General features: G+C 44.7%; 1 protein-coding gene across 1 annotated transcript; it reads right to left on the bottom strand.

Moving 5' to 3' along the window:
• Positions 1 to 212: 212 nt before the first annotated feature.
• On the bottom strand, positions 213 to 25,103 carry SLC46A1 (solute carrier family 46 member 1). The gene is made up of 5 exons (XM_069945729.1): positions 24,741 to 25,103; positions 7,320 to 8,172; positions 3,249 to 3,332; positions 2,105 to 2,261; positions 213 to 1,553 (listed from the first exon to the last, which is right to left on the bottom strand). Exons 1-5 carry the CDS (start codon positions 24,987 to 24,989, stop codon positions 1,496 to 1,498), a joined length of 1,401 nt encoding a protein of 466 aa, XP_069801830.1. The 5' UTR covers positions 24,990 to 25,103; the 3' UTR covers positions 213 to 1,495.
• Positions 25,104 to 26,566: the final 1,463 nt, after the last annotated feature.

The following is a 26,566-nucleotide window of genomic DNA, read 5'->3' as shown; positions in this document are numbered from 1 at the left end:
GGGTCAATGTGTCATTGCGGAAGTAAACAAAGCCGCTGAGGTAGACCAGAGGGGCAGCGCTGGACCAGGTGAGGTGGGCGTGCTGTAGTTTATTTTTTTACATGCACAGTAGCCTGTATTTTTTTTCTACATAAAGCTTAACACCCCAGTCTAATGCGCCCCATGTGTTAAAATAAGTATATGACACATCCACCACAAAAAGTCTATGCAGGTTTGGCAGAGGATTTAATGGAACATGTTATCATATAGAGTGAGATAAATGTATATCAAAGCTCTGTTCAGATCACGTCATGCTACATTACCCATAGAGTTCCATTGTATAAGACAAAAATAAAAGTTTTACACTATATACCTTTTTTTTTTTTTTACTAACTACCATTATATGAATTAGTGTAGTGTACACTATTTAATACTTTTAAGGTGTACTTATGTATATTGGTCCAACTCAAGACAATAAGGCTCGGTTGTTTGTCATCGGTTTAATGGAACTCTATGGACACAATTGGTATGTACGTTGGGGAGCTTTTCCCGCCATATACATTAAGCAGAGATCACAAACATGACCTAAACATTCACATCTTACTGCAAAAGTGTGTCACCTTAGTGCACTATGGCAGGAAGAGTCACACTGTATGACAGCATCATGGCCATGCAGGGTAATAGATATGGGTGTATGAGTAGACTGTCCAAGAGTCTCTGCTTTATTTTACAGAACATCAGAGATATTAATTTATAACAAACACAAAGAAAATAAAAAAAGATGAAAAAAGAAAATAAAAAATTGTCATTGCTTTAAGACACAGTAAAACAGGGTTTGTCATTTGATACAATGCTTCATGTTGTACAATATTGAGGTAACGTGTGCCATAACACTGCAGATATACCTACTGCATTACCTTAATTCAGAGCTGTATGGTTCACTAGCAATGTGATTCAATGACATATTTAGCTCAGCTACATCTGTATGTGGAGTCAATTCATCTATAGTGTGAAGTATGTAAAGTGTCTTAGCAGCAGTAGATTCATGCACATGGCTTGTCTGCAGATTCCCAGCAACTAAACATACACAGCTCTGCGCTATCAGTACTATGAGGTGGGCTTGTGACAAATGTATGGGGTGCTCATCACTATGCACAGTCAGGCAACTATTAGTTTCACCTACAACACCAAGTGTCAGGCTGCTCTTTATGGCCCAGATACACGACTGCACAGGTTATAGCAGGTAGTTTTGCTTGACTTGTGAAATTGACCTTCTGGCCCGTAGATAGTTAAACCTTTACGCACAGGAACTACAGTGTCAGTGTCTTACACGTCAGCGTAGGCTGTACGTATGGTAAAGATTAATATAAAGGTTTAATTTGTAAGGTCTTCAAGTGCTTGTCCCTGATGGGGCTAAATCTATCACCAGCGACACTTGGCATCACACAGTCCATAACCCAACTCCTTCACAGTAGATTAATCCTCTTCAGTTGTGTAATATGTTGCACTAAGGCCGTCAGGAGATTTCTGCAAACTGGCTGTACATAGGTTTCTGGCCACAAATTTCGATCAACCTGTTAAAAAATAAATAAATAAATAAATAAAATGGTTACTGACCCATACTGGTAAAGGAAGATTATGTAAATATGTCTCATCCTAGAGTGCAAGAAAGGTAATGTGGAAATGCGGAAGGAAACAGTAAGAAACGTAGCGGATATCAGTAGAAGACAAGGACAATGTGGAACCAGGTACATATGTCTATATCACGTATGTAGCCATTTCACACGTCACTGTATTTCTAGAAGTTTACTGTTTACATCCAGCCTGTTTCTAGGTCTCTCCCACCTGTAAAGTGAAGTGTCAATGCTCCCCTGTCAAAGAGGCACTGTTATAGAAGTATTCAGCTATCATCAGTGAGAGCCCCACCTATGGCACCATCACGTATCAGTATAATTCCCTGCTCTTCATAGACTGCTGCAATAAACAGCCGATTCCCTCTTGCTAATAAGGCTCCTGTGGATATGCCACAAAAGCTTCATATGGGAATGGTAAAATAATATACACACATAGATGAACACACAGTATATTACTCAGAATCAAGGCAAATGTAGTACAAAAACATTACCCAATGATTCCAGCTGGGATGAGCAGAACAATGGCGCCAAACAGGAAGGTGAACCCTTTCATGAAGTAGAGTGTAGCTGGATACAGAGAATTAAAGATACTGGTGGCCAAGATGAAAGAGACTCCCTCCACACACGCAACCACAGAAAATAACGCCCCTGCGGAAGAGACCCCATAAACATGGAAGTTACAATTTCAGAACATATTTTAAAGGTTATATAAATCATACTAGAACTAACCTCCCTGAAGTGATAACTACAAGAGACTAAGGCTATGCTTATACACGACTTTAAGGCTCATTTTAAGCCTGAAAATATGGCTGCATTTACAGGCTTATTTTTGCATTTGGGCCCTTTTATGTGTTCATTGCCACAATAAAAGCTATAGCCCACAAACCGTTTACAGTACAAATTATGTGCCAAACTACTGCCATATTTTGACACAATGGCAGTCTATGGGAGGGCTTGCACCTCCCATAGACATGTCAATTCTTCCGAGTGGAGAGAGGAGGTGTGCAAGGCCTCCCATAGACTGCCAGTATGACACGGAGGCTGGCGGGATTTTGTGGTGGAATAGGTGCCGCTCCACCTATTAAATGGTTGACCATGCTTTTGAATGGCGGCTAAGGAAGGCCCCATGTATGGTTAGATTTTCCTTCCTCCAGCAGATCTGGAGGGGGTTTATGATGACCAAGCTGGTTTCTGATCTTCCTTTTAGAAAACTTCCACCCCACAACACTTACACTTCTTGTTTTGGCTGTGGATTGCTATGATGCATAATATAAGAAAAGAACAGTGATGGCAAAGGCTACCAGGGATAGGTAAACCTTTGTCCTCTGAGGTGTTACACATTAAACAGTGCAGATAAGTCAGGCCTAGTAAAACAGAAGAAAACATTTTCTACAGTTCAATGGTCCTGACCATTCTACCATAGGGTAAGCGGGAATTTGTCAGTGAATCCCAGAGTCCAGAAATCCACTGACATATAGAAAGCCTAATAGCTGACTCCCTCAATAGGAGGCAGGTAGCTGGACTATAGATGACTTCCCTCTGTAGGTAACCAGCACTAGATTCCGATAGCTGCTACACATCTCTACGCTGACCATTCCTCCAACAACAGTCTTATGACTTCACATGTCCTCTTACCTTGCTCATTCTCTTCCACCAGTTTAGACAGCTTGGATCTAATAATTGGAGTAGTTGCCATGGAGAAGAACCTTAAACCATAACCTACAAGACAAGCAATGAAACTAGATAAAGATGAGATTATTTACACTTATATATTTTTTCATTTATACTTTTTTACATTGTACACTATTTAGCTACTATAATAAAAGGGGTTACCCCAACATCAAAAGTTACCCCTATAACTTTATTCCCTATCCCTGGGACATCCACTGACCCTGAGATTTGAGATCAACCTTCCCCTTACATATGGGGAGGTAGCAGTAAAGCTTAGATGGTGCTCCATTCAATCTCTATGAGGCTACCAAACATTGTCGAAGTGAGAATAAATTGCTTGCCCCACCATTGACATTGTTCAAGAAAAGACCGGATAAGTGTATGATGTACAAAATGGGAGGAAAGTGTTAATGGTGAGAAAATGTCATTAAGTGGAATACTTTGGCTGCCTGCCACCACAACTAGGGAAAGCCTAGAGCTTAGTGCATGCATATTTATTAAGGTTAATGGGAGGTGAATAAATGTGTATGTGCTAATCCTGCCCTAGTTCCCTCTATATACATACTGCCCTAATAACTTCTCTTTCCTTCTGCGCTGGGGATTGAAGAGGTGAGCCATTTACGTAAACAGGCTGAACAGGTTACGGCAGAGCTTTATTTACCACCGACCTACACAGTAAACAGCTCGGCCTTCATGTATGTGAGCAGCTTCACTTTAACACTATAACTCCTGTAGCAGACCAGGGCAGGAAAACCACATTGTGTGCTCAGCAGTTTTCTCTACAGCTGCACTGCCTTCCATCTGCAGATTTCTCACTAATGTGTTTGTCAGCATAATATCATGTCACATCTTCCCAGCCTGTCGGGGATCAGAGTGTACAATGTATATGAGCACCTCCCCCTCCCACTGGGTTAAGATTTGGTCACCATTACTTGTGGGGTGTCACCGGGGACAGCGTTAGGACTGATTCTACTTATTATTATTCCCAAAGCTGTACTGCCATTTGTACAAACTTTTCAAAGGTCTCCTAGAAATATTAAAACTGTGCATGGCACTGGATCTCAGACTGCAAACCTGCGTTATAGCTGGGTGCAGTGGGACAGTGTGTTCCATCCCTGTCTGACTGCCTGATGCAACTGATAGCAGGAGATGGGCTCCAAGGATGATATTGTAGCCCGACTCCTGTAATCGGTCACATTGGGGGGGGGGGGGGCTGGGAAGTGGCCTTGCTTTGCTTTGCCTTGCTATAACTCACAATCACGGCCACAAACATTTTTTACAAAGGGAATTTTAAAAGGCTTTGCTGTTAAGCTCATCCATCATCAGTGGCTGATCAGTGCACTCCCACAGATCAGCCATCACAGTGTATAGAGCTGGAAGCATTGGCTCTGTACATTGATTAGTGGTGACACCAGGTTACTGCAGTGTAGCTCCCATTCCCTTCAATAGGAGCTGTGCTACAGTAACATAGCACCACCACTACACAAGGTACAGATCCAAAGCTTCCATACAGTATTTATATTCAGACACCGTGGCTGTGCAGAACAGTTGACCAGTGGGGGTGTAGCATGTCAGCACCTTGCCAAACAGCTATGAATGACCTGTCCTATGGAGATGCCAACAATAGGCCTCCCCTGAAAACCCCCCATTAGGCTACAATAAACTGCTGGTATTGCTGAATCCGGGAAATTCTTCTCCGGCAAATATCGTAAGCCCCCTCCCTTCCCCAATGCACCAAAACATGTTATTGCATATTGCCAAGAATGGTTTACCGGACAATGACGCGGCTCATCAATCAATAAAGATTGCGTTCTTTTCACAATATTGTCCCCTGTTCAGCAAAACCTGCAGTTAAAAGTGGCCAAAAACTTTGGCATATCTGCAGATCACAGTAAACTGTTCACTGTTAACACATATGAAAATATTAGATTACAAAAGGATTGAACGTTGGAGAAGAAGTGATAAAAAGGTTTTAAGTGTTAGATTTGGTTCTATATGCTTGAAACAGTTGTTGAATTTAGTGTACATTTGATGGCCGTTTGGGATTTAGCAGGGCCTCCCAGAAGCAGAGACACCTGTCATAAGCAGAAGTCCCTGCTCCTGTAGAGTACACAGAGCAGCTGTACTCATGAGCTTTGTTGGGTACAGCTGCTTAGTATACAGGAGCAGAGACTGTTGTACATACAGTACTTTATGTGCAGCTCTATGGTATCCACAATAGTGCTAACTTCTGGGTAAGATTTTTAACTAAGACACAAGGCATAGAGTGTATGCTTTACCACTTGGAATACAACACCAGGATTTTCAGCCTTTGACAGCAGTCCTTGCTTCTGTACACTATTCTTCTAAAATTCCCCCAAATTTTGATTTTACATTCTGGGGAAATTTAGAGCAAATGTGATTAGTTCTGAACTGATTCACTTACAGCCTGTAGTAAATTACATCAGTTAAATGTACCATTATGAACTTAGAATGATGTGATCTAAACAATAAATGGCGCAGGATAATACAATCATAGAAAGCATTTAAAGGGTTTAGAAGGACTATGAGATCATGGCCTTTACCAATCTATTAATGTGTAATATGTAGGTTATGAAACCACATTCAGGGTATTGTGTACATTGTCGCTAACCTGTGAATAGCAGTGAAGAAACGGATACAGAGGTGGTAGAGGAAAGTCAACAGGAGAATAAGTGAAACAATCTTCAGAAAGATTAGGTAATTAAGACTTTACAGCTTACTGTGACCTTCTTACCGGACATAAACTGTATCAAGGTCTACAACTGTTCTATCAAGTTACAGTATATTGTTATATACAGTACTATACCTATGGGACATCAACTCTGCCTGGCTTTCTGCCTTTTTGGAAAGATATATTAAAGGGAACCAATCAGCCTAATTGGGCTGATATGGTTCCCTGACAGGCAGCCTGCGCCGACAGGCAGAGTGCAGTGACTAGATACAGGCAGGGAGCAGCCCAGATGACTACTTTCCTGCCCGTGCCTTTCACACGCCCGGAGAATATAACTCTCTTTCTCTCAGGTATAAAGCTTCTGGTGCAGCCGCAGCTGCTGCAGGAGCTTTATACAGCGCTCCTGGGAACCATATCAGCCCAATTGGGCTCATTGGTTCCCTTTAAGGTACTGTGTGTATTAGTTAGCTTAAGGAAGGAATCTATAACTGGACACCAGAAGGAATGGTCTCTTCCTAAAATCAGGACACCTGACATCTACCCAATGAAGATTCATAAATAATATTGATGAGGATGGCACTTTTTAAAATCCTTGCTTTTTTTCATCCCGTTCATTATTCTAAGAGGAGGAATCCGACGTCTATAGGAAATCACAGTGGTATGATTTCCCATGGATGCTAGACTCATCTCTGCTCATTAGCATAATGAGCGTGAAGAAGCAGGGATTTCTCAGCAAAGTGATTAGTATCCAGAGTGCCACTGGGACCGAGAAGGTAAGTATGAAACTCTTTATTATGGGATAGGGTGCTTTATGTTCCAGTCTCCAGCGTGACAGGTTCCCTTCAAATTACTAGAAAACTGTGACAGTGTAAAGGCTTACCTCCCTGGCCCACACTCCACCATTGGTATCTTATCACTCTGTCCCGCTGTGTGGCCATTTCTGCATTCTAGACCCGTGACTTTGCAGGCCCACCCAGCCAATCAGCTGCTCTAGCAGTGTCCAGATCGGCTATTGAAAGGCAATTAGTTGATTTTTGCTGTAAAACCCCTTTAATGAATGTATTTTAGCGATCCCCTTAGCCACATTTAAAAAAAGTCTAGTAAAGGTCAAAAAGTGTCTAAAACGCATAAAATGAGAATTATGACATGTGCTGCAGGCTTTGGTGCATTTGGATTAGAAAATACAGTATTAGCCACTAATCATACTTTCTTTTCATTTGCTAAAAATTACGAACACTGATCTATACCATTATGTAGATCGTTAAGTACTCAACAAATGCCTGGACTATTCAAAAAATAAATAAATAATAAATAAACAAATAAATAAATAAATAGTATGTCACCTGTAAACATAACTGGAGTAGTTACAGCCAAGGAGAAAACCACCAGGCCTGAGATGTTCGATAAGAAGCCCATCTCTGCCACCCAGCTGTCGGCCAGACACAACTGGAAGAGTCGTAACCCTGCCAGGCTACTGAGGTACGTGAGGTGCTCTGCTGCTGATCCATAGCCAATCAAGTCAGAATCCCAGCACAGGGGAAAGCTGAGCTCGTAGATCACCATCAAGTCCTTGGCCCCCATGTGAACAGTCACCACCAGCAAGAGAGCCAAACAATATAGGCAAAGCTTGCTTCGTCGTCCGTTCTCTCCAGGCGCAGTAAAGAGATGAAAAATGGACTGATAATGTCTGACTGTAAACAGTTTCGATGGCTTCCTGTCCTTCACCGATTCCCTTACACAAAAATAAACATAGAGGGCTGTAAAAACATTCACAGCGAAGGCTAGCCAAAAAGGGTTAATGAAGCCCTGCACTTTTCGCCAGTGTCCACCAATGATGCTGGCTATCATTCCAGCAATTCCAAGGCAAGCCTCCAAGATGGCAACCCGGAATGTCCGTGATGGTCGATCCGTGATATCTGCTATGTAGGCAAAACAGCCAGCAAGGATCAAGTTGAAATCACCAGTGATGCCGCTAACAATGCGTCCAAGCAATAAGTAACCAACATGTAGTTTCTGGTACATGACCACAAGGTAGACGACAACTTGCAATGTTAGTCCGATGAATGGAATCATGAGTACTGGGCGACGTCCCACATGGTCACTCCAAGGGCCGAGCATCATCACAGAGAAGAGGCCGACCAGTAACCCACTCAAGTTCAAGTAAAGACTCCAGTGCGATGTTAGGGATTCCACTTCCTACAAACAGGAAATATGTGAAGAAACAATGTACCAAAGTTCAATAACATAATGAAAAAACATTCAAAAAGTACTGATCAGTTCTATGTCCAAAACTGCTAGGCTATAGTTAGACACTATATAGTCCTAGCGCAAAGCTCCTTGACACACACACACACACTTTATTTCTGCATTTTTGTAATAAATGTCATGATTTTCAAGTACTTTTGGTGGTTTCTTCATTTGTAACATCAGCCCATGTACAAGACCCTTTACACACATTATAAGTCATGTATGCCATCTGATTTTGGTGCAGGCAGTTCTGATCATGCCCCCCAGACCACCCCCCTCCCAATTGTGTGTACTGCGTGTGACATATCACTTAAGACTATCATGAAACATCTAGCCTCTGTGTAAGGAAAAAAGAAGGGAAAAAAAGTGTTTTTCACTGTATCCTGTATCCCTACTTAAAGTATGTTGACTCCATGTGTGTCACTATAGGCGTACTCCACAGATGACTTTACTACCAGCTAAATCCTCCATCAGCGTGACTGTATATACAATCCCACAGGACATTTATAAAGGACATATCTATTATGTATGTCATGCAATTGTGTGATTCATTCAACACTTAAGCCGACACTTATATACATAAAGTATGCAATTAGAGTATTAATGTAGTAACAACCAGTAGGGTAATTATTAAATGGACTTTCAAGGTTTTTGTAACTTTGTCTGAAGCTCCTTCCCTGCAGAGGTGCCCCAGTGACATCTCCGATACTTAGTACAGCTGGAACCATTAGTGGGGTGAGTATATGTTTTATTTTCCCCCTTCCCTAGGACAAATTTGACAAAATCCCTATTTAGGGTGCCTTCACACCTAGCGGATCCGCAGCGGATTTCACGCTGCAGATTCGCAGCGAGATCCGCTGCGGATCCAGTCCCATTCATCCCTATAGAGCACATACTTGCAGTGGGATTAACATCCCGCTGGGAGTATGTGCGTTAAAGGGGAACTCTGGATAAGAAAAACTTGTTTTCAATTAAAAGTACATTAAAAGTTATATAGATAATAATAATAATAATAATAATAATAAATAATATTTATTTGTATAGCGCCAACAGATTACGCAGCGCTTATTTAAATATATATAAATACATTACAGGTTATATATTAAATTATACAATGAATAAATTACAACAACAAATTAGAGACCTGCTCTCAAGAGCTTACAGGCTAGGATAACTGGGAGTAACACGAGAGGCAACAAGTGCTTTATTTGTCAATGTTCCAGTCATTGTACATGGATTCTCTAAGTGCCTATAGGCGGCTGGGCAAGCCAGTCACAAGCCATTTTCTAAGCTCAGATGACAAGGACAGTGTAACTAGCACCGAAGAAGTTATAGAGAGGATGGAGAAGGGATAGCAAAGGGAGACGAGATTACGAAATGTTATAAGCACGCCTGAAGAGATAGGTCTTTAGGGCACGCTTAAAACTGGGGATGTTGGAAATAAGTCTGAGGTCTTTGGGTAAAGAGTTCCAGAGAACTGGTGCAGCACGAGAGAAGTCTTGGAGGCGGGAATGGGAAGTTCTGATTAAAGAAGAGGTTAGTGTGAGGTCATTTGCAGAGCGCAGAGCACGGGAAGGATGGAAGGTGGAGATGAGGGAGGAGATGTATGGAGGGGCAGAGTTGTGGAGAGCTTTATGGGTGAGGGTGAGGAGTTTGAACTGTGTTCTATATTTAATGGGTAACCAGTGCAGTGACTGGCACAGGGGGGGAGACGTCGGTATAGCGGCTGGAGAGGAAGATGAGCCTGGCTGCTGCGTTCAGGATAGACTGGAGAGGGGAAAGCTTAGAGAAAGGAAGAACGATTAGTAGGGAGTTACAGTAGTCAAGACGGGAATGGATCAAGGCGACAGTCAGAGTCTGAGCAGTGTCAATGGTGAGAAATGGACGGATTCTGGAGATGTTTTTGAGATGTAGATGACAGGAGCGTGTAAGAGCTTGGATATAGGGAGTAAAGGATAGATCAGAGTCTAGCATGACCCCCAGACATCGAGCCTGATGCACAGGAGTTATGCTAGTACCACAGACTGAGAGGGAAATGTCGGGTTTAGGTTTGTTAGAGGGAGGAAATACAAGAAGTTCAGTTTTAGAGAGATGTGTCTATACAATGTATTACCTTATCTGTGCAGTTCTGCCACACTGGTAGCTGATAGAAATCAAAGAAGTGAAGAAAAATGGCTTTTGTGCCAATCCACATTGTGTCCTGCTCCCACTGCTCTCCCACCTTAGGGGACAAATCTTCCATGCCTCTGTCTCACATTGTGTGTGTTTGCTGAGCACAGGCTGATGATGCAGACAGGGGGCAGGGCGTGATGTCCCAGGAGGCTTGCCTGGATCCCCCAATCCCTTGAGTGATCACCATCTCTGAATGGCCAGAAGCAAGTGCAGCACTAATTTTACTGATTGTGATGGGTGCGGGACTAAGATGATCAGCTGAGGGAAAGCATTGCATTCTGGGACCTGCTCAACCAGTAAAGACAGAAACACAATACAGAACAACCCCCCCCCCCCCCCAAACAAATGGATTTTTGGTAGTTTCAAAACTGGGATAGACAGGTAAGTAAAGCCGCGTTGCTGAGCCGATAATGTATGAGCTCGGCGGCGGGCTGCGGGGGGTTAACTCACATACTCCCAGTGGGATGTCAATCCCGCTGCGAGTACGTGCTCTTTAGGCATGAATCTGCTGCGGATCGGGTAGGTGTGAAGGCATTCTTAAAGTTAGTGATTACTGTGGTATAAGTAGCAGTCACAATTTTATCAGCACTGGCCACATCTGAGATAAAATTCTAACAGACAAAATAGGTTACTTTCTCTCAGAATCTTCCCTCTTTACACTCTTCCATCAGCACTTTCAGATGTCACGGTGGTTTTCAGGATCACATGATGAAACACAAGCTTATAGCACATAAGTAAATCATTTCAACTGATTGCCCAATTCACTAGTTCATGCAATACAACTACCTATCTGCCTATTACGGTCTTTAGGCCTATTAACATGGGCAGGTGATCAGGGGAAAGAACAGTCATTCCTGATCATTGACCACTGCAAACATCCCAGCCATCAGCTGACTACCTATCTGCCTATTACGGTCTTTAGGCCTATTAACATGGGCAGGTGATCAGGGGAAAGAACAGTCATTCCTGATCATTGACCACTGCAAACATCCCAGCCATCAGCTGACTAATGAGTCAACTTGGTTGTTGTTGGTCTCATCTTTCATACAATAATTCTAAATTGTGTGTTGGTAGCACACCTCCCCATGTAAACCGGGGATGTGCTGCGGACTATGTATGTCTATGAGAGGAGGGGGGCTTACATGAACGATGACAAGCGGGATCATTTTATCCATTCTCTCCCAATAACTGGCATATGCTGTATGTTGGGGGGTGGGGGGGATAATGTAGGAGTTTGTCTGTGACTGTGTCTTCCTCTCACTTTCTCTCTCTGCTGGCCAGCAAAACCTCTCTCTATCCACTGTTATTTCTACAGACTGACTAGTTCAGCATTACCCACCAAAATATATCCACCAGCATACAGACAGCATCACAGCTTACTGGGAGTAACCAGAGAGGAGGGGGTGCTGGGTTATATAGAGCACTGCCCTGATTACTGCCAGGTGAGGCTGAGCTGGACTTATGCAGCTATAGTGGGTCTTGTTTTCCAGTTTATTTTGTGTATTTCTGTGCTATTTATTTTGACAATATATATTAGGATTGTATGCTGTGTAAGAAAAGGATAAGTTTGTAACACTTTTATGTTTAAAGCGACTCTGTACCCACAATCTTCCCCCCACAAACTGCTTTTTACCTTCTTATAGCTGCTTTTAATCCAAGATCTGCCCTGTGGTCCGCTCAGCAGGTGATGCAATTATTGTCCTAAAAAACTTGCAGCCCTGTGTCACATTGGTGTGGCTTACAGTGTCTGTGCATTAAACTTGCACCAGCCCTCCGTCCCTCCTCCCCGCTCTCTTCATGATTAGGAATGCCCCCGGGAAAGATTTCTCCTATTCATCACCTGTCTGAACACTGCACATGGGCTGGATCGTTAACGCACCTGTGCAGTGTTCAGACAAGTGATGAATGGAAAAAAAAAACCTGCCCGGGGCATTCCTAATGGTGAAAAGGGTGGGGAGGAGGGACGGAGAGGCGGTGTACATTAGTACTCTAGGCCACGCCAATTTGACAAAGGGCTGCAAGTTTAAAAGTTGTTTTTTACGACAATAACTGCATCACCTGCCGAACGGACCCCAGGACAGATCTTGCATTAAAAGCAGCTATAAGAAGGTTGGAGTGGTTAGGAGGGGGCAAATTGTGGGTACAGAGTCGCTTTTAAATGTAAACCATGGGGATATTGCTTTAAGAGTGTTGCATTTTGGGTAAATTTTGTTTATAGGTTTGGATGGAGTCTGGTTCAGTGTATGTGAGCTGGGAAAGCAAGGTGCTGCTTCATACTAAGACAGCTGCAACAAACCCCTATCCTGCCCGTTATTTTTTGTTCCATTATTTTGCTCAAAATAAAGAATGACTGAGTGACATCACTTCTTTTTGTGACCTCTAGAAATCCCACATCTCAACACTGTATAGTGCTGTAATAAACTTCTTGCCTTCATGCTTTTTTTTAAATCTAGTTTCACCACTTTTTTCCTAGTTTCATTGTATTCACCAATTATTTTAGATTTGTTAACAAAATGTATCCTAAGACACTTGAAATGTAATCTTCCTTATATATAAAAAAAATGTAATTCTCTCATCTACCAAAGTTTTAAGATCTAAAGGCCGTATTAGATGGCCAAATCACTGTAAAAAACGAGCGCTCATTTACTGAGCCTATTACACATCTCGAATAGACGTCTCTGAAGTTGCATCGGCAGCTGCTAGGAGCGTGAAGAAGCAAAAAAGAACAGCAGGGAGCGTGGGGAGGTAATGTATGAATTTTTATTATGTTCTGTGCTCTCAGCCAGAATTTCCTGTATGAAGCAGCTGCATGGACTGTAATACACAAGCCCTCCACAGAGGAAGACAAAAACTCCCATCACTGTTACGGATGATGATTATACTGGTCCTGTCACACAGTTATAATGTTTTTTTTAGGACAACTCAGCCTCCCTGAATGTATGCTTAAACAGTCTCTTGTCTTATTTACAGATATAGGGCGGGTTCACACTACGGAATTCTTGCGGACAATGTCCGCGGAATTCCGTCAGCAGTTCGCCCGCACGGGCACGCGCTTTTCCGCCGGCTCCATAGACACCATTCTATGGGCCGGCGTATTCCGCAATCCGCTAAAAGAAGTGACATGACACTTCTTTCAGCGTATAGCGGAATACACCGGCCCATAGAATGGTGTCTATGGGGCCGGCGGAAAGGCGCCCAGATGTGCAGGCGGACAGCTGACGGAATTCCGCGGACATTGTCCGCGAGAATTCCATAGTGTGAACCCGCCCATATAGAGATGAGGATTATTACATTGTCCTTAAAAGCAGGCAAAGATGGTACTGTCTCTAGCTGCCCATGTGATGTTGTGTTGATGCATTATGGGATTGATGCAGATCAAAATCTGAAATAGGCATGAAACAGACAACACTGCAGGAATACTGGAAATGACGGTGCATTCTATGGGGAGATGATCCTGGAATGCTTCTTTAATCTTAATTTAAAAAGCTAAACATATTTTTCTTGTGTTCTGCATGCTATCACTCTAATAAGTGGGTGACTCACGCTCAGTTTTGAGGAGAACGCCACATTAAATTATTCAGTTATAAAAGTCCAATGATCAAAACAGACATACGTAGGCGAGATACTGTATGCTTTATCTCTGTCTGACTGTACAAATTTAACAGCAAGGGCTGTGTAGGAATGTCTCAGTGCTGGATTAGCCTGTACATCTATGGACCCATTGCAAGTGAAAAATATCTTCTCCTTTATAGGAGACATAACCAATAGAGATGAGCGAACCTCAAGCATGCTCGATCCGAACCAGAACTTTCGGCATTTGATTAGCGGTGGCTGCTGAACTTGGATAAAGCTCTAAGGCTATGTGGAAAACATGGATATAGTCATTGGCTGTATCCATGTTTTCCAGACAACCTTAGAGCTTTATCCAAGTTCAGCAGCCCCAGCTAATCAAATGCCGAACGTTCGGGTTCGGATGGACTCGAACCCAAACCCGGTTTGCTCATCTCTAATAACCAATGCACCAAACACATTCTACACCCCCCAAAAATTGGGAGTTGCTTCTGTAATTCATAAGATACAGAAGAAAATATAGGTTGATTATTGTATGTATATTTGTGTGTATCTGTTACAATTTTTTGGACAAACAGCACAAAAAAAATTGACTTTATTTGGTTATTTTGGTTATTAAAACTCCTTAAAGTGTCACTGTCGCGAATTTTTTTTTGCAGAAATCAATAGTCCAGGCGATTTTAAGAAACTTTGTAATTGGGTTTATTATCCGAAAAATGCATTTTTATCATGAAAAAGCAGTTTGAAGCTCTCCCCCCTGTCTTCATTGTTCTCCTATGGAGAGAGCTAAAGAAAAGACCAAAACAGGACAACAAAGAGTTAATCTACAAATCCCTCACGGGATATCTCTACTGACCATCACCAGTGACCTGTCTGAGCTCAGATTACAGCTGTCACCCAGCTCCATGCCTGTAATCCTCTGTTATCTGCTTTCTGCTGCCGGCTAACTCCCTCCTTCCTCCTCCCCCCTCCCCTCTCCCTAGAACAGACAGGGTACGTCTCCTGCAACAAGTCACAATTTTCAGATTTTTCAGAGTGGATGAAAAAGAGGAAGGAGGGGGGGAACTGGGAAAAGGCTTTTTACATGCAGATAATGGCAGATTTGGCTAATAAACCCAATTACAAAGTTTCTTAAAATCGCCTGGACTATTGATTTCTGCAAAAAAAAAAAAATACGACAGTGACTCTTTAAGGAGAAGTCAAATTTGCTTTGACTATTGCAGTGGTAGTTCATTTATAAAATGCGTCAACTTAAAATCTTTGCACAATCTTACTCAAGCCCAGACCACACTTTGGGAAAAATCAATGATAAATTCCCTCAATGGTATGTGTTTTATTTAAATTGTTTAAAATGGTAACTTATATTTTAGTGATCAGAAGAGTCAGAGTTACGCTGCGTTTACACGGAACGATTATCGTGCACGTTAATTTGCACGATAATGAATTCGAACGATAATCGTACGTGTAAACGCAGCGAACGATCAAACGACGAGCGAGAAATCGTTCATTTTGATATTACAACATGTTTTTAAATCGTCGTTCGCAAAAAAAATCGCAGATCATTCCGTGTAAACAGTCGTTCACCGATTTAACCTATGTGCGAGATAGGCTTAAGTGATCGCAAAACAATTTTTCCGTACAATATATTGTTCCGTCTAAACGCTGATCGTTATAAAAAGAAATCGTTACTTCTAAAATCGTTAGATCGGTCGAATTATCGCTCTGTAAAAAACGCAGCATTAGGTAACTGACGCTAACTTAGGTTGCAGGTTAAGATGCGGGCCCTAACTTAGGTTCACTACTACAAGGCGAGAGGCTTGGCCATACAGAGCCTAAAAGGGCTTGAATACAGTTTACGAGTCCCCAGAGTGTCATATATCACTTTTCAGGCAAAAAGGGCACTTCTGAATCAAACAACCAGTCCATCAGACCTCAAACCTGGATTTCGGAAAATTTCTTCATCTCTAACTCGGAGATTTCAAATTCAGGATTTTTAGCTATGTATAAAGTTGTAGCACATAGCAAATGTCTGTACTGATCTCTTAAGGTATGGTCTTCAGCCTGTGATGTAAATATGACGTCACAGACTTGCCTACCTTTGCAGGGGTAACTGATTTGGGAGACAGTCATTTAATCTGCAACATTTCTAGGCATCCTCCGTTAAAATATTTATTATATACGTATCTAAGCTGCCAGACACAACAAAGTGTTAAAAGGACTTGCTAAATGCTACTCCGATGCCAAATATTAACCACACGGTGTTCTAAGCCTATCAGCTCTTATTTGTGACACCTACGCAATGAGTTACATAAGTGTTCTATGAAGGAATTGCTTTCCTGAGGCTTTCCTGGTACGCTTACGCTACTGTCACACTTGCTATTAGCCAAGAAAATAATTGTGTTCACGTGATGGAACCTGCACAACAAAACATTAGGATAATGGTGTATACAAGAAGCAAGAAGACACACCCAGATCTCCTCTCAATGTATGCCAATGCATCGCGAGCTCTGGATGTGCGTACAGCAGGGACTGATAAATCCTAGGTATCAGATGGCCTAAGCTCCCAGAAAATTACCCTGATCTTTCCAGGCTCCTTAAAGATCATGGATATATTTGCTGGCAGGACTGTAACAATGACGCTTCCCAACACTGCTTTATACTGGAATATACAAAGTTGAAACAAATGCAGAGAGGATCTGCTCATGCTTTTTCATATCTGTTCTACAGTTATTCAGTCTCTAAGTACACAATAGACCGACTGTCTAATGTGTAGGGAAGCCATCCGACTCTTCTCCAGACAAAAGATGTTGGGGGAGAGAATGACAAAGCATGTTGGATTTTAACTGCCTGACCCTTTGGTATTCAGGGACATGGGCTGCTGCCAAAAGCTTTCTCCACGCTGTCTATTCAGAACATATAAATGTTTGGCTGGCAGCTATTGAAGGAGTAAACCATTTCTCAAAGAATGCAGCTTAAGGCTATATTCAGACTGCCCGCGCTCCCTGGGTTACGGACGTCCTGCTCAGCCAATCAGTACGCTGTCCCGCTACAGCCACTGATTGGCTCAGTACTCAGACATCGGCTTCTAATGTGGACCTTTGCAACAGACGGAAGAAAACCGATAAGAGACTGGTTGCTGTGGAGAGAAGTCTGCTGTTCTTCCTCCAAAAGCAATTGTAATAAACAAGCTATATGGCCTGCAATATAATGACTCAGTAAAGGCCAAAGTACACAGAGTCTGCGTTCCTCTGATGTGTCGCCTGCCCCTGGTAATGGATTAGGCTGCTCAGGTCTGAACTAATATTGGCAGCAGGATACAATGTGAGCCAAGAGTCACAACATATGATGGTTCTTTTAAGGTTTATGTTGCTTTGTGAATATAGAAATACACTGTTGACTGCACTGACTGCAAAATGTCTCCAATGTGATGCTGCCACGTAGCATGGCTATATGGTCGTATTTTGGATCCATGGATCCAAAATATGGTGCTCACATCCTGCTATAGGTTCACGTTCCTATGATTTTACATGATTTTTCTGTATGACTGTGCTTGGATAAAGAAAATAAGGGACTCGGAGAGCCATCATGTATCCATGCACAAGGCCATAAGACATGAGAACTGAGAGAAAACTGTAATAAATAAAGGCACAGATAGAGAACATAGAAGAAGTCTTTTACTTTCATTTTAGGATCATACACTAAAAAAAACCTTTGGTCTGGAAAACCCCTGGACTTCTGGCCTCTGGCATGATGAGAAACACATTGTAGGAACTGTCTGGCCACACAAGAGGTTACACAAGTGCCCAACACAAAAAAACATGGCTACATTTCTCAAAAAAAAAGCCTCAACCCTATCCACAGGCTGTGTGTGGTACTGCTACCCAGACTCACTCTCTTCAGGCACAACCTATGGGCAGGTGTGGTGCACAGTAATGTATATGGGGTAGGTTTACACTAGGAAACTTGTATAACACAGCATACCGCATTACAGCACCATGACGTGTTTAACAAAAGATTACAGGATCCTGACTAATGCAGTCACCTCCTGACTAATGCAGTCACCTCCTGACTAATGCAGTCACCTCTAGATATTTGTTTCACATTAGTATATACAATAGACTATATAACCTTAAGTCAATAATCATTAACTTATAAACTGCATTATACATGTGCCCCAAACTGCTTGCTTAAATTTTTTTTCCAGGAAAACAGCTTACAATGCTCCTCCCCTAAAATAATAAGAGAATGTATACTTACCTTCCCTGCTCCCCATTCTCTTCCCACTGATGAGGAAACTACACATGGGCAAGCCCTGTATCCGTTTATTGTTTACCAGGCATTGTGCCATATATCTTGTAATGTGCTTGGTACGGTAGCTCAGTTCTATAGAACTAAGCTTTAAAATAATGGGCTGGGCTCACGTCTGCGTTTGTCTCATTTATGAACGGATCCGTCCATATTAAATGAAGGGATAAGCACAAACTTATGAACAAACCGACTGAAAAATGTGTTGTTTTTTTCAAAATAACTTTTGGCTTTGCTGACTGTGTACAGTAGATGGCAGGCTCCTTGTGAGCATTGATTCTTTTCCGAATGCATCCTTGGAGTGGATTGTATACAATCTTCGGTCCCATACTGTAATAAAGAGTCAAACTGACCGGTCTTTTGAAAAACTTTCAAAAAGCTGCATGGGCACACTGAGGAAAAGCTGACTTTAGTACATAAGTTTGCTTCAGTTAGCATCCATTTGGTTTCTCACTTCTGTGAATGCTCCATACATCTCCTCCCTCATCTCCACCAACCATCTTTCCCGTTCTCTGCGTTCTGCTAATGACCTTACACTAACCTCTTCTATAATTAGAACCTCTCACTCCCGCCTCCAAGACTTCTCTCGTGCTGCACCAGTTCTCTGGAACTCCCTACCCAAAGAGCTCAGACTAATTTCCAACACCCCCAGTATTAAGGTTGCCCTGAAGACTCATTTCTTCAGGTGCACTTATAACATTTCCTAATCTCGTCTCCCTCACTGCTATCCCTTCTGCATCCTCTCTATAACCGCTTTGGTGCCATCTACTTTGTACTTGCTACCTGAGCTCAGAAAATGGCGTGTGACTGGCCCGCCCAGTCAGCTATAGGCACTTTTAAATGCTATGTACAGTGACTGGAACATCGACAAATAAAGCCCTTGTCACCGCCAGTCATCCTAGTCTGTACGCTCTTGAGAGAAGGTCTCTAATTCTGTACTTTTAATATTTTAATTTATTCATTGTATAATTTAATATAAATATAACCTGTATTGTATTCATATATTTAAATAGGCACTGCGGAATCTGTTGGCGCTTTACAAATAAATATTATTATTATTATTAAAAAAACTGATGACTGATAGGGATTGATTCACACTGTATTTTTGCAGTCTATTTATCGGATCAGTTTTGTAATGGTTACTTTTAACATATACTTTTAACATAAAGATAAAAGGTTTTCAAACCCAGTGTGGCTATACTCTAACTCGCAATCGGACATTAACGGAAATACCTTCTGTTTAAATCCGTCATGGTTGACTATAATGTAAAAAAAGGATGTGTACTTTCTGTTTGTGTTTCGTTTTTTTCACGGACAAAAAATTTGTACATGAAAAATTTTGTGTCAGTCCATAAAAACGAAACACTGACGTATTTGATGAAAACTGAGCACTATAAAAGCCTATTAAAATGTACTAAGAGTTTGACAGACCCCCTAGTTCACATTTCTCGGTTATCAAAACAGAAAAGAGAAACGAGACAGTATCTGAGGGTAAAACGCTGGTGTGAACCTAGCCTTAAGGCCCTATTAAACAAAGTTACTATGGGTCGTATTTGACCGATTATCGGCCATTACAGCCGATAATCGCTTTGTGTAATAGAAGGCAACGATCAGCCGACATGCACAATGTCGGCTGATCATTGTCTTTTAATGTCTTTCAACATGTTTAAAAAAAATGAGGAGCACGTGTCTGCACGTGTAATAGCGCGAAGAGCGAGCGGGAAATGAGGAGCAAGCGAGTGCTGACCTGACAGGTCGGCGCTGGCTTGCTCCTGGAGATCGCCCCATTAGTCAGAGTGATAGACCTGCTGCACTTCCCCAGACTGTCCTCAACAACCTTATCACGTCCTTCTCTTCGTGAACCCACAAGGCATGTGACTGCTTACAGGAAACTGTTTCCACTTCTTGTAGGTGAGCACCTAATCATACTGTGTATACAGCTTCATATGGATTGTTAATACCTCCAGCAAGATAAAAGGAAACAAACATCTCCATATCTAAACAGAAACCTACAGATGATATAATGCAACTGCAATGGTGCTCAACAGGATAAAGGGCACATGTTCTGAGCTCCATGTTGTACTATCCTGGAACAATCTATGTATAATTTAATACCGTAAATAAAATAACTACCTAGTATATAGCTGATAAAGGCCCATGTTAGATAATATAGGGCCGAAACGCGTTGCAATAAATGAACTTTGATTTACTACGCCATCTACTTTTGGATAACCTTTGGCTGCACCACCGTGTGCAAACTGTATATACTCCTGCGCTCATCGTTTCTGGTGTGGATTTGGTCTTCGGTCCTGTAGTCGTTTGACTACACTTCTGCATTTACCTAGTATATATGTCACAGTATATTAGTTGACCAGCTTAAGTGGTCAGGAAACTAAAAATAGCCCAGTAGACTATTTTACACAGTTTGTGTAGCTCCCATAGAGGTTAACAGGAGTCACATAAACAATGTAACACCACTAGCTATACTGTTCTGAGTTACAGAAAAGTGCAGCTCACACTGCTATGCTGTTTAGGCAACTCCCACTAAGGTCAACAGGTATCCTACAAAATCAGTGAAACCAGGTCAGTCATACAGTTATGGCTTCTCCTGTGGATCTGCTATAGATGTCCCAGATGGGAATATCTACCCTGGTCCCACAAAGCTCTCCCACGTAGCATTATCAGCAAGGAATACCTGAGGAGTAGCCCCATTCAATGACAATGGGGTTAGGGCCCTATTACGTGGCCCAATATTAAGGAACAAGCGATTGCTCCTTGTTCCCTGCTTGCTTACAGTGCTATTCCATGCACTGAGGATGAAGAGGGGGAGTGAAGGGAGAAGCGGAAGGGGCTGCTGCTCAGTGTCATCCCGTCCATCTGTGACCACTGTGTGCCTGCTGCTCAGTGTTACCCATCTATCTGTGCCCACTGTGTGCCTGCTGATCATTGTCCCTTCATCTATGTCCCCACTGTGTGCCTACTGCTCATTGTGCCTTCATCTACCCCATCTATTTGTCCCTGCTGCTCAGTGTCACCCCATCAATCTGTGCCTACTGCTTAGTGTTACCCCATCTATCTGTGCCTGCAACTCAGTGTCACCCCATCTACCTGTGCCTGCTGCTCAGCATCACCCCATCTACCTGTGCCTGCTGCTCAGTGTCACCCCATCTACCTATGCCTGCTGCTCAGTGTCACCCCATCAATCTGTGCCTGCTGCTCAGTGTCACCCTATCTACCTGTGCCTGCTGCTCAGTGTCACCCCATGTATCTGTGCCCACTGTGTGCCTGCTGCTCAGTGTTCCTTCATCTATCTGTGCCTGCTGCTCTGTATTACCCCATCAATCTGTGCCTGCTGCCCAGTGTCATTCCATCTACCTGTGCCTGCTGCTTAGTGTCACCCTATTTACCTGTGCCTGCTGCTCAGTGTCTCCCCATCTATCTGTGCCTGCTGCTCAGTGTCACCTCATTAATCTGTGCCTGCAGCTCATCGTCACCCCATCTATCTGTGCCTGCAGCTCAGTGTTACCCCATCTATCTGTGCCTGCTGCTTAGTGTCACCCCATCTATCTGTGCCTGCTGCTCAGTATCTCCCCATCTATCTGTGTCTGCTGCTCAGTGTCACCTTATTAATCTGTGCCAGCAGCTCAGCGTCACCCCATCTATCTGTGCCTGCTGCTTAGTGTCACCCCATCTATCTGTGCCTGCTGCTTAGTGTCACCCCATCTATCTGTGCCTGCTGGTCAGTGTAACCCCATCTATCTGTGCCTGCTGGTCAGTGTCAACCCATCTACCTGTGCCTCCTGTTGAGTGTCACCCCATCTATCTGTGCCTGCAGCTCAGTGTCACCCCATCTATCTGTGCCTGCAGCTCAGTGTCACCCCATCTATCTGTGCCTGCTGCTCAGTGTTACCCATGTATCTGTGCCTGCTGCTCAGTGTCACCCCATCAATCTGTGCCTACTGCTTAGTGTTACCCCATCTATCTGTGCCTGCTGCTCAGTGTCACCCCATCTACCTGTGCCTGCTGCTCAGTGTCACCCCATCTATCTGTACCCACTGTGTGCCTGCTGCTCAGTGTTACCCATCTATCTGTGCCTGCTGCTCAATGTCACCCAATCAATATGTGCCTACTGCTTAGTGTTACCCCATCTATCTGTGCCTGCTGCTCAGTGTCACCCCATCTACCTGTGCCTGCTGCTCAGTGTCACCCTATTTACCTGTGCCTGCTGCTCAGTGTTACCCCATCTACCTGTGCCTGCTGCTTAGTGTCACCCAATCTACCTATGCCTGCTGCTCAGTGTCACCCCATCAATCTGTGCCTGCTGCTCAGTGTCACCCCATCAATCTGTGCCTGCTGCTCAGTGTCACCCTATCTACCTGTGCCTGCTGCTCAGTGTCACCCCATGTATCTGTGCCCACTGTGTGCCTGCTGCTCAGTGTCCCTTCATCTATCTGTGCCTGCTGCTCTGTATTACCCCATCTATCTGCGCCTGCTGCTCAGTGTCATTCCATCTACCTGTGCCTGCTGCTTAGTGTCACCCTATTTACCTGTGCCTGCTGCTCAGTGTCTCCCCATCTATCTGTGCCTGCAGCTCAGCGTCACCCCATCTATCTGTGCCTGCAGCTCAGCGTCACCCCATCTATCTGTGCCTGCAGCTCAGCGTCACCCCATCTATCTGTGCCTGCTGCTTGGTGTCACCCCATCTATCTGTGCCTGCTGGTCAGTTTCAACCCATCTACCTGTGCCTCCTGTTGAGTGTAACCCCATCCATCTGTGCCTGCTGCTCAGTGTCACCCTTATCTATCTGTACCCACTGTGTGCCTGCTGCTCAGTGTTACCTATCTATCTTTGCCCACTGTGTGCCTGCTGCTCAGTGTTACCCATCTATCTGTACCCACTGTGTGCCTGCTGCTCAGTGTTACCCATCTATCTGTTCCCACTGTGTGCCTGCTGCTCAGTGTCTCCCCATCTATCTGTGCCTGCTGCTCAGCGTCACCCCATCTATCTGTGCCTGCTGCTCAGCGTCACCCCATCTATCTGTGCCTGCTGCTCAGCGTCACCCCATCTATCTGTGCCTGCTGCTTGGTGTCACCCCATCTATCTGTGCCTGCTGCTTGGTGTCACCCCATCTATCTGTGCCCACTGTGTGCCTGCTGCTCAGCGTCACCCCATCTATCTATGCCTGCTGCTCAGCGTCACCCCATCTATCTATGCCTGCTACTCAGTGTCACCCCCTCTATCTGTGCCTGCTGCTCAATGTTGCCCCATCTATCTGTGCCTGCTGCTTAATATTACCCCATCTATCTGTGCCTGCTGCTTAGTATCACCCCATCTATCAGTGCCCTCTGCTCAGTGTTACCCATCTATCTGTGTTTGCTGCTCAGCGTCACCCCATCTATCTGTGCCTGCTGCTCAGCGTCACCCTATCTATCTGTGCTTGCTGCTCAGTGTCACCCCATACCTTTGTCTGCTGCTTGGTGTCACCCCTTCTATCTGTGCCTATTGTGTGTCTGCTGCTCAGTGTCATCACATTAATCTGTGCCCACTGTTTGCCTGCTGCTCAGTTTTACCCATATGTGCCCACTGTGTGCCTGCTGCTCAGCGTCACCCCATCTATCTGTGCCTGCTGCTCAGCGTCACCCTATCTATCTGTGCCTGCTGCTCAGCGTCACCCCATCTATCTGTGCCTGCTGCTCAGAGTCACCCTATCTATCTGTGCCTGCTGCTCAGTGTTACCCATCTATCTGTGCCTGCTGCTCAGCGTCACCCCACCTATCTGTGCCTGCTGCTCAGATTCACCCTATCTATCTGTGCCTGCTGCTCAGTGTCACCCCATCTATCTGTACCTGCTCCTCAGCGTCACCCCACCTATCAGTGCCTGCTGCTCAGAGTCACCCCATATCTTTGTCTGCTGCTTGGTGTCAGCCCATCTATCTGTGCCCACTGTGTGCCTGCTGCTCAGTTTTACCCGTCTATCTGTGCCCACTGTGTGCCTGCTACTCAGTGTCACTCCATCTTTCTGTGCCTGCTACTCAGTGTCACTCCATCTTTCTGTGCCTGCTGCTCAAAGTCCCTTCATCTATCTGTGCCTGCTTTTTAGTGTCACCCCATCAATCTGTGCCCAGTGTGTGTTTGCTGCTCAGTGTCACCCCATCTATCAGTGCCCTCTGCTCAGTGTTACCCCTGTGCCTGCTGCTCAGTGTCACCCCATCTATCAGTGCCCTCTGCTCAGTGTTACCCATCTATCTCTGCCTGCTGCTCAGTGTTACCCCCTCTATCTGTGCCCGCTGTTCAGTGTTACCCCATCTATCAGTGCCCTCTGCTCAGTGTTACCCCTGTGCCTGCTGCTCAGTGTTACCCCCTCTATCTGTGCCCGCTGTTCAGTGTTACCCCATCTATCAGTGCCCTCTGCTCAGTGTTACCATATATCTGTACCCGCTGCTCAGTGTTACCCATCTATCGTCTCTCACCTTTTCCATGGTGTTGGTGCTGTTCGTGCAGCCCTCGCTCTTGGTCCCGTTGTAACCGATGTCAGCGCTCAGTCGCTCCCACAGATACTGAGTGGTGAGTGGGCCCTGCAACGCCATAGAAAACATGGCCAAGAACAGCACCGGCTCTACCGTCATCTGCCCCGTATAGCAGCGCCGGAACCTTGGCTTGTCCGAGCTGTCGGTAGCCATGTCCGGGCACACCACGTCGGGCAGGTCGTTCTCAGACATAGCGCTGAGGAGAATGCATCCAGAGCTCGTCTCCCTCCGCAGTGCTAGATGCTGGACTGTATTCTCTCCTCTGAGTGTGATGTCAGCTGGAGGGGCCGGGCCTCCACCAGAAGGGGCAGACATGGAGACACCTTACAGGCAGGAAGTAGGAAGCAGTCAGCTGATGCACCATTCACTGTGCACAGGCAGAGGGAGGGAAGCTGCCATGTCCACAGTAATATACAGGGGGAGAGGACTGGTGTGTGTATACAGGGGGAGAGGACTGGTGTGTGGGGTCTGTATACAGGGGGAGAGGACTGGTGTGTGTATACAGGGGGAGAGGACTGGTGTGTGGGGTCTGTATACAGGGGGAGAGGACTGGTGTGTGTATACAGGGGGAGAGGACTGGTGTGTGGGGTCTGTATATGGGGGGAGAGGACAGGTGTATGGGGTCTGTATACAGGGGAGAGGACTGGTGTGTTGGGGTCTGCATCAGGAGGGAGAGGACTGGTGTGGGGGGGCGTTTGTATACAGGGGGAGAGGACTGGTGTGGGGGGGTCTGTATACAGGGGGAGAGGACTGGTGTGTGTGTGTATACAGGGGAGAGGACTGGTGTGTGTGTATACAGGGGAGAGGACTGGTGTGTGTGTGTGTATACAGGGGGAGAGGACTGGTGTGTGTGTATACAGGGGAGAGGACTGGTGTGTGTGTATACAGGGGAGAGGACTGGTGTGTGTATACAGGGGGAGAAGACTGGTGTGTGGGGTCTGTATATAGGGGGAGAGGACCGATGTTTGGGGTCTGTATACAGGGGGAGAGGACCGATGTTTGGGGTCTGTATACAGGGGGAGAGGACTGGTGTGGGGGGTCTGTATACAGGGGGAGAGGACTGGTGTGTGTGTATACAGGGGAGAGGACTGGTGTGTGTGTATACAGGGGAGAGGACTGGTGTGTGTGTATACAGGGGAGAGGACTGGTGTGTGTGTATACAGGGGAGAGGACTGGTGTGTGTATACAGGGGGAGAGGACTGGTGTGTGGGGTCTGTATACAGGGGGAGAGGACTGGTGTGTGTGTGTGTGTGTGTGTATATATACAGGGGAGAGGACTGGTGTGTGTGTGTGTGTATACAGGGGAGAGGACTGGTGTGTGTGTGTATACAGGGGAGAGGACTGGTGTGTGTGGGTGGGTCTGTATATAGGGGAGAGGACTGGTGTGTGTGTATACAGGGGGAGAGGGCTGGTGTGTGGGGTCTGTATACAGGGGGAGAGGACTGGTGTGTGTGTGTATACAGGGGGAGAGGACTGGTGTGTGTGTGTATACAGGGGGAGAGGACTGGTGTGTGTGTGTGTATACAGGGGGAGAGGACTGGTGTGTGTGTGTATACAGGGGGAGAGGACTGGTGTGTGTGTGTGTGTATACAGGGGGAGAGGACTGGTGTGTGTGTGTGTGTATACAGGGGGAGAGGGAGAGGACTGGTGTGTGTATACAGGGGGAGAGGACTGGTGTGGGGAGGTCTGTATACTGGGGGAGAGGACTGGTGTGGGGGGTCTGTATACAGGGGGAGAGGACTGGTGTGTGTGTATACAGGGGAGAGGAC

This window comes from Dendropsophus ebraccatus, chromosome 11 (assembly GCF_027789765.1).
Source record: "Dendropsophus ebraccatus isolate aDenEbr1 chromosome 11, aDenEbr1.pat, whole genome shotgun sequence".
Classification (NCBI taxonomy): Eukaryota; Metazoa; Chordata; class Amphibia; order Anura; family Hylidae; genus Dendropsophus; species Dendropsophus ebraccatus.
This window is presented reverse-complemented; position numbering and strand designations above follow the sequence as displayed.

Coding starts and splice junctions, on each gene's coding strand:
- SLC46A1 (XM_069945729.1), bottom strand. CDS start 24,989: ATGTCTGAGAACGACCTGCCCGACGTGGTGTGCCCGGACATGGCTACC. Junction 8,173..24,740: donor GCACCAACACCATGGAAAAG/GTGAGAGACGAT, acceptor TCCTGTTTGTAG/GAAGTGGAATCCCTAACATC. Junction 3,333..7,319: donor TACTCCAGTTATGTTTACAG/GTGACATACTAT, acceptor CTTGTCTTGTAG/GTTATGGTTTAAGGTTCTTC.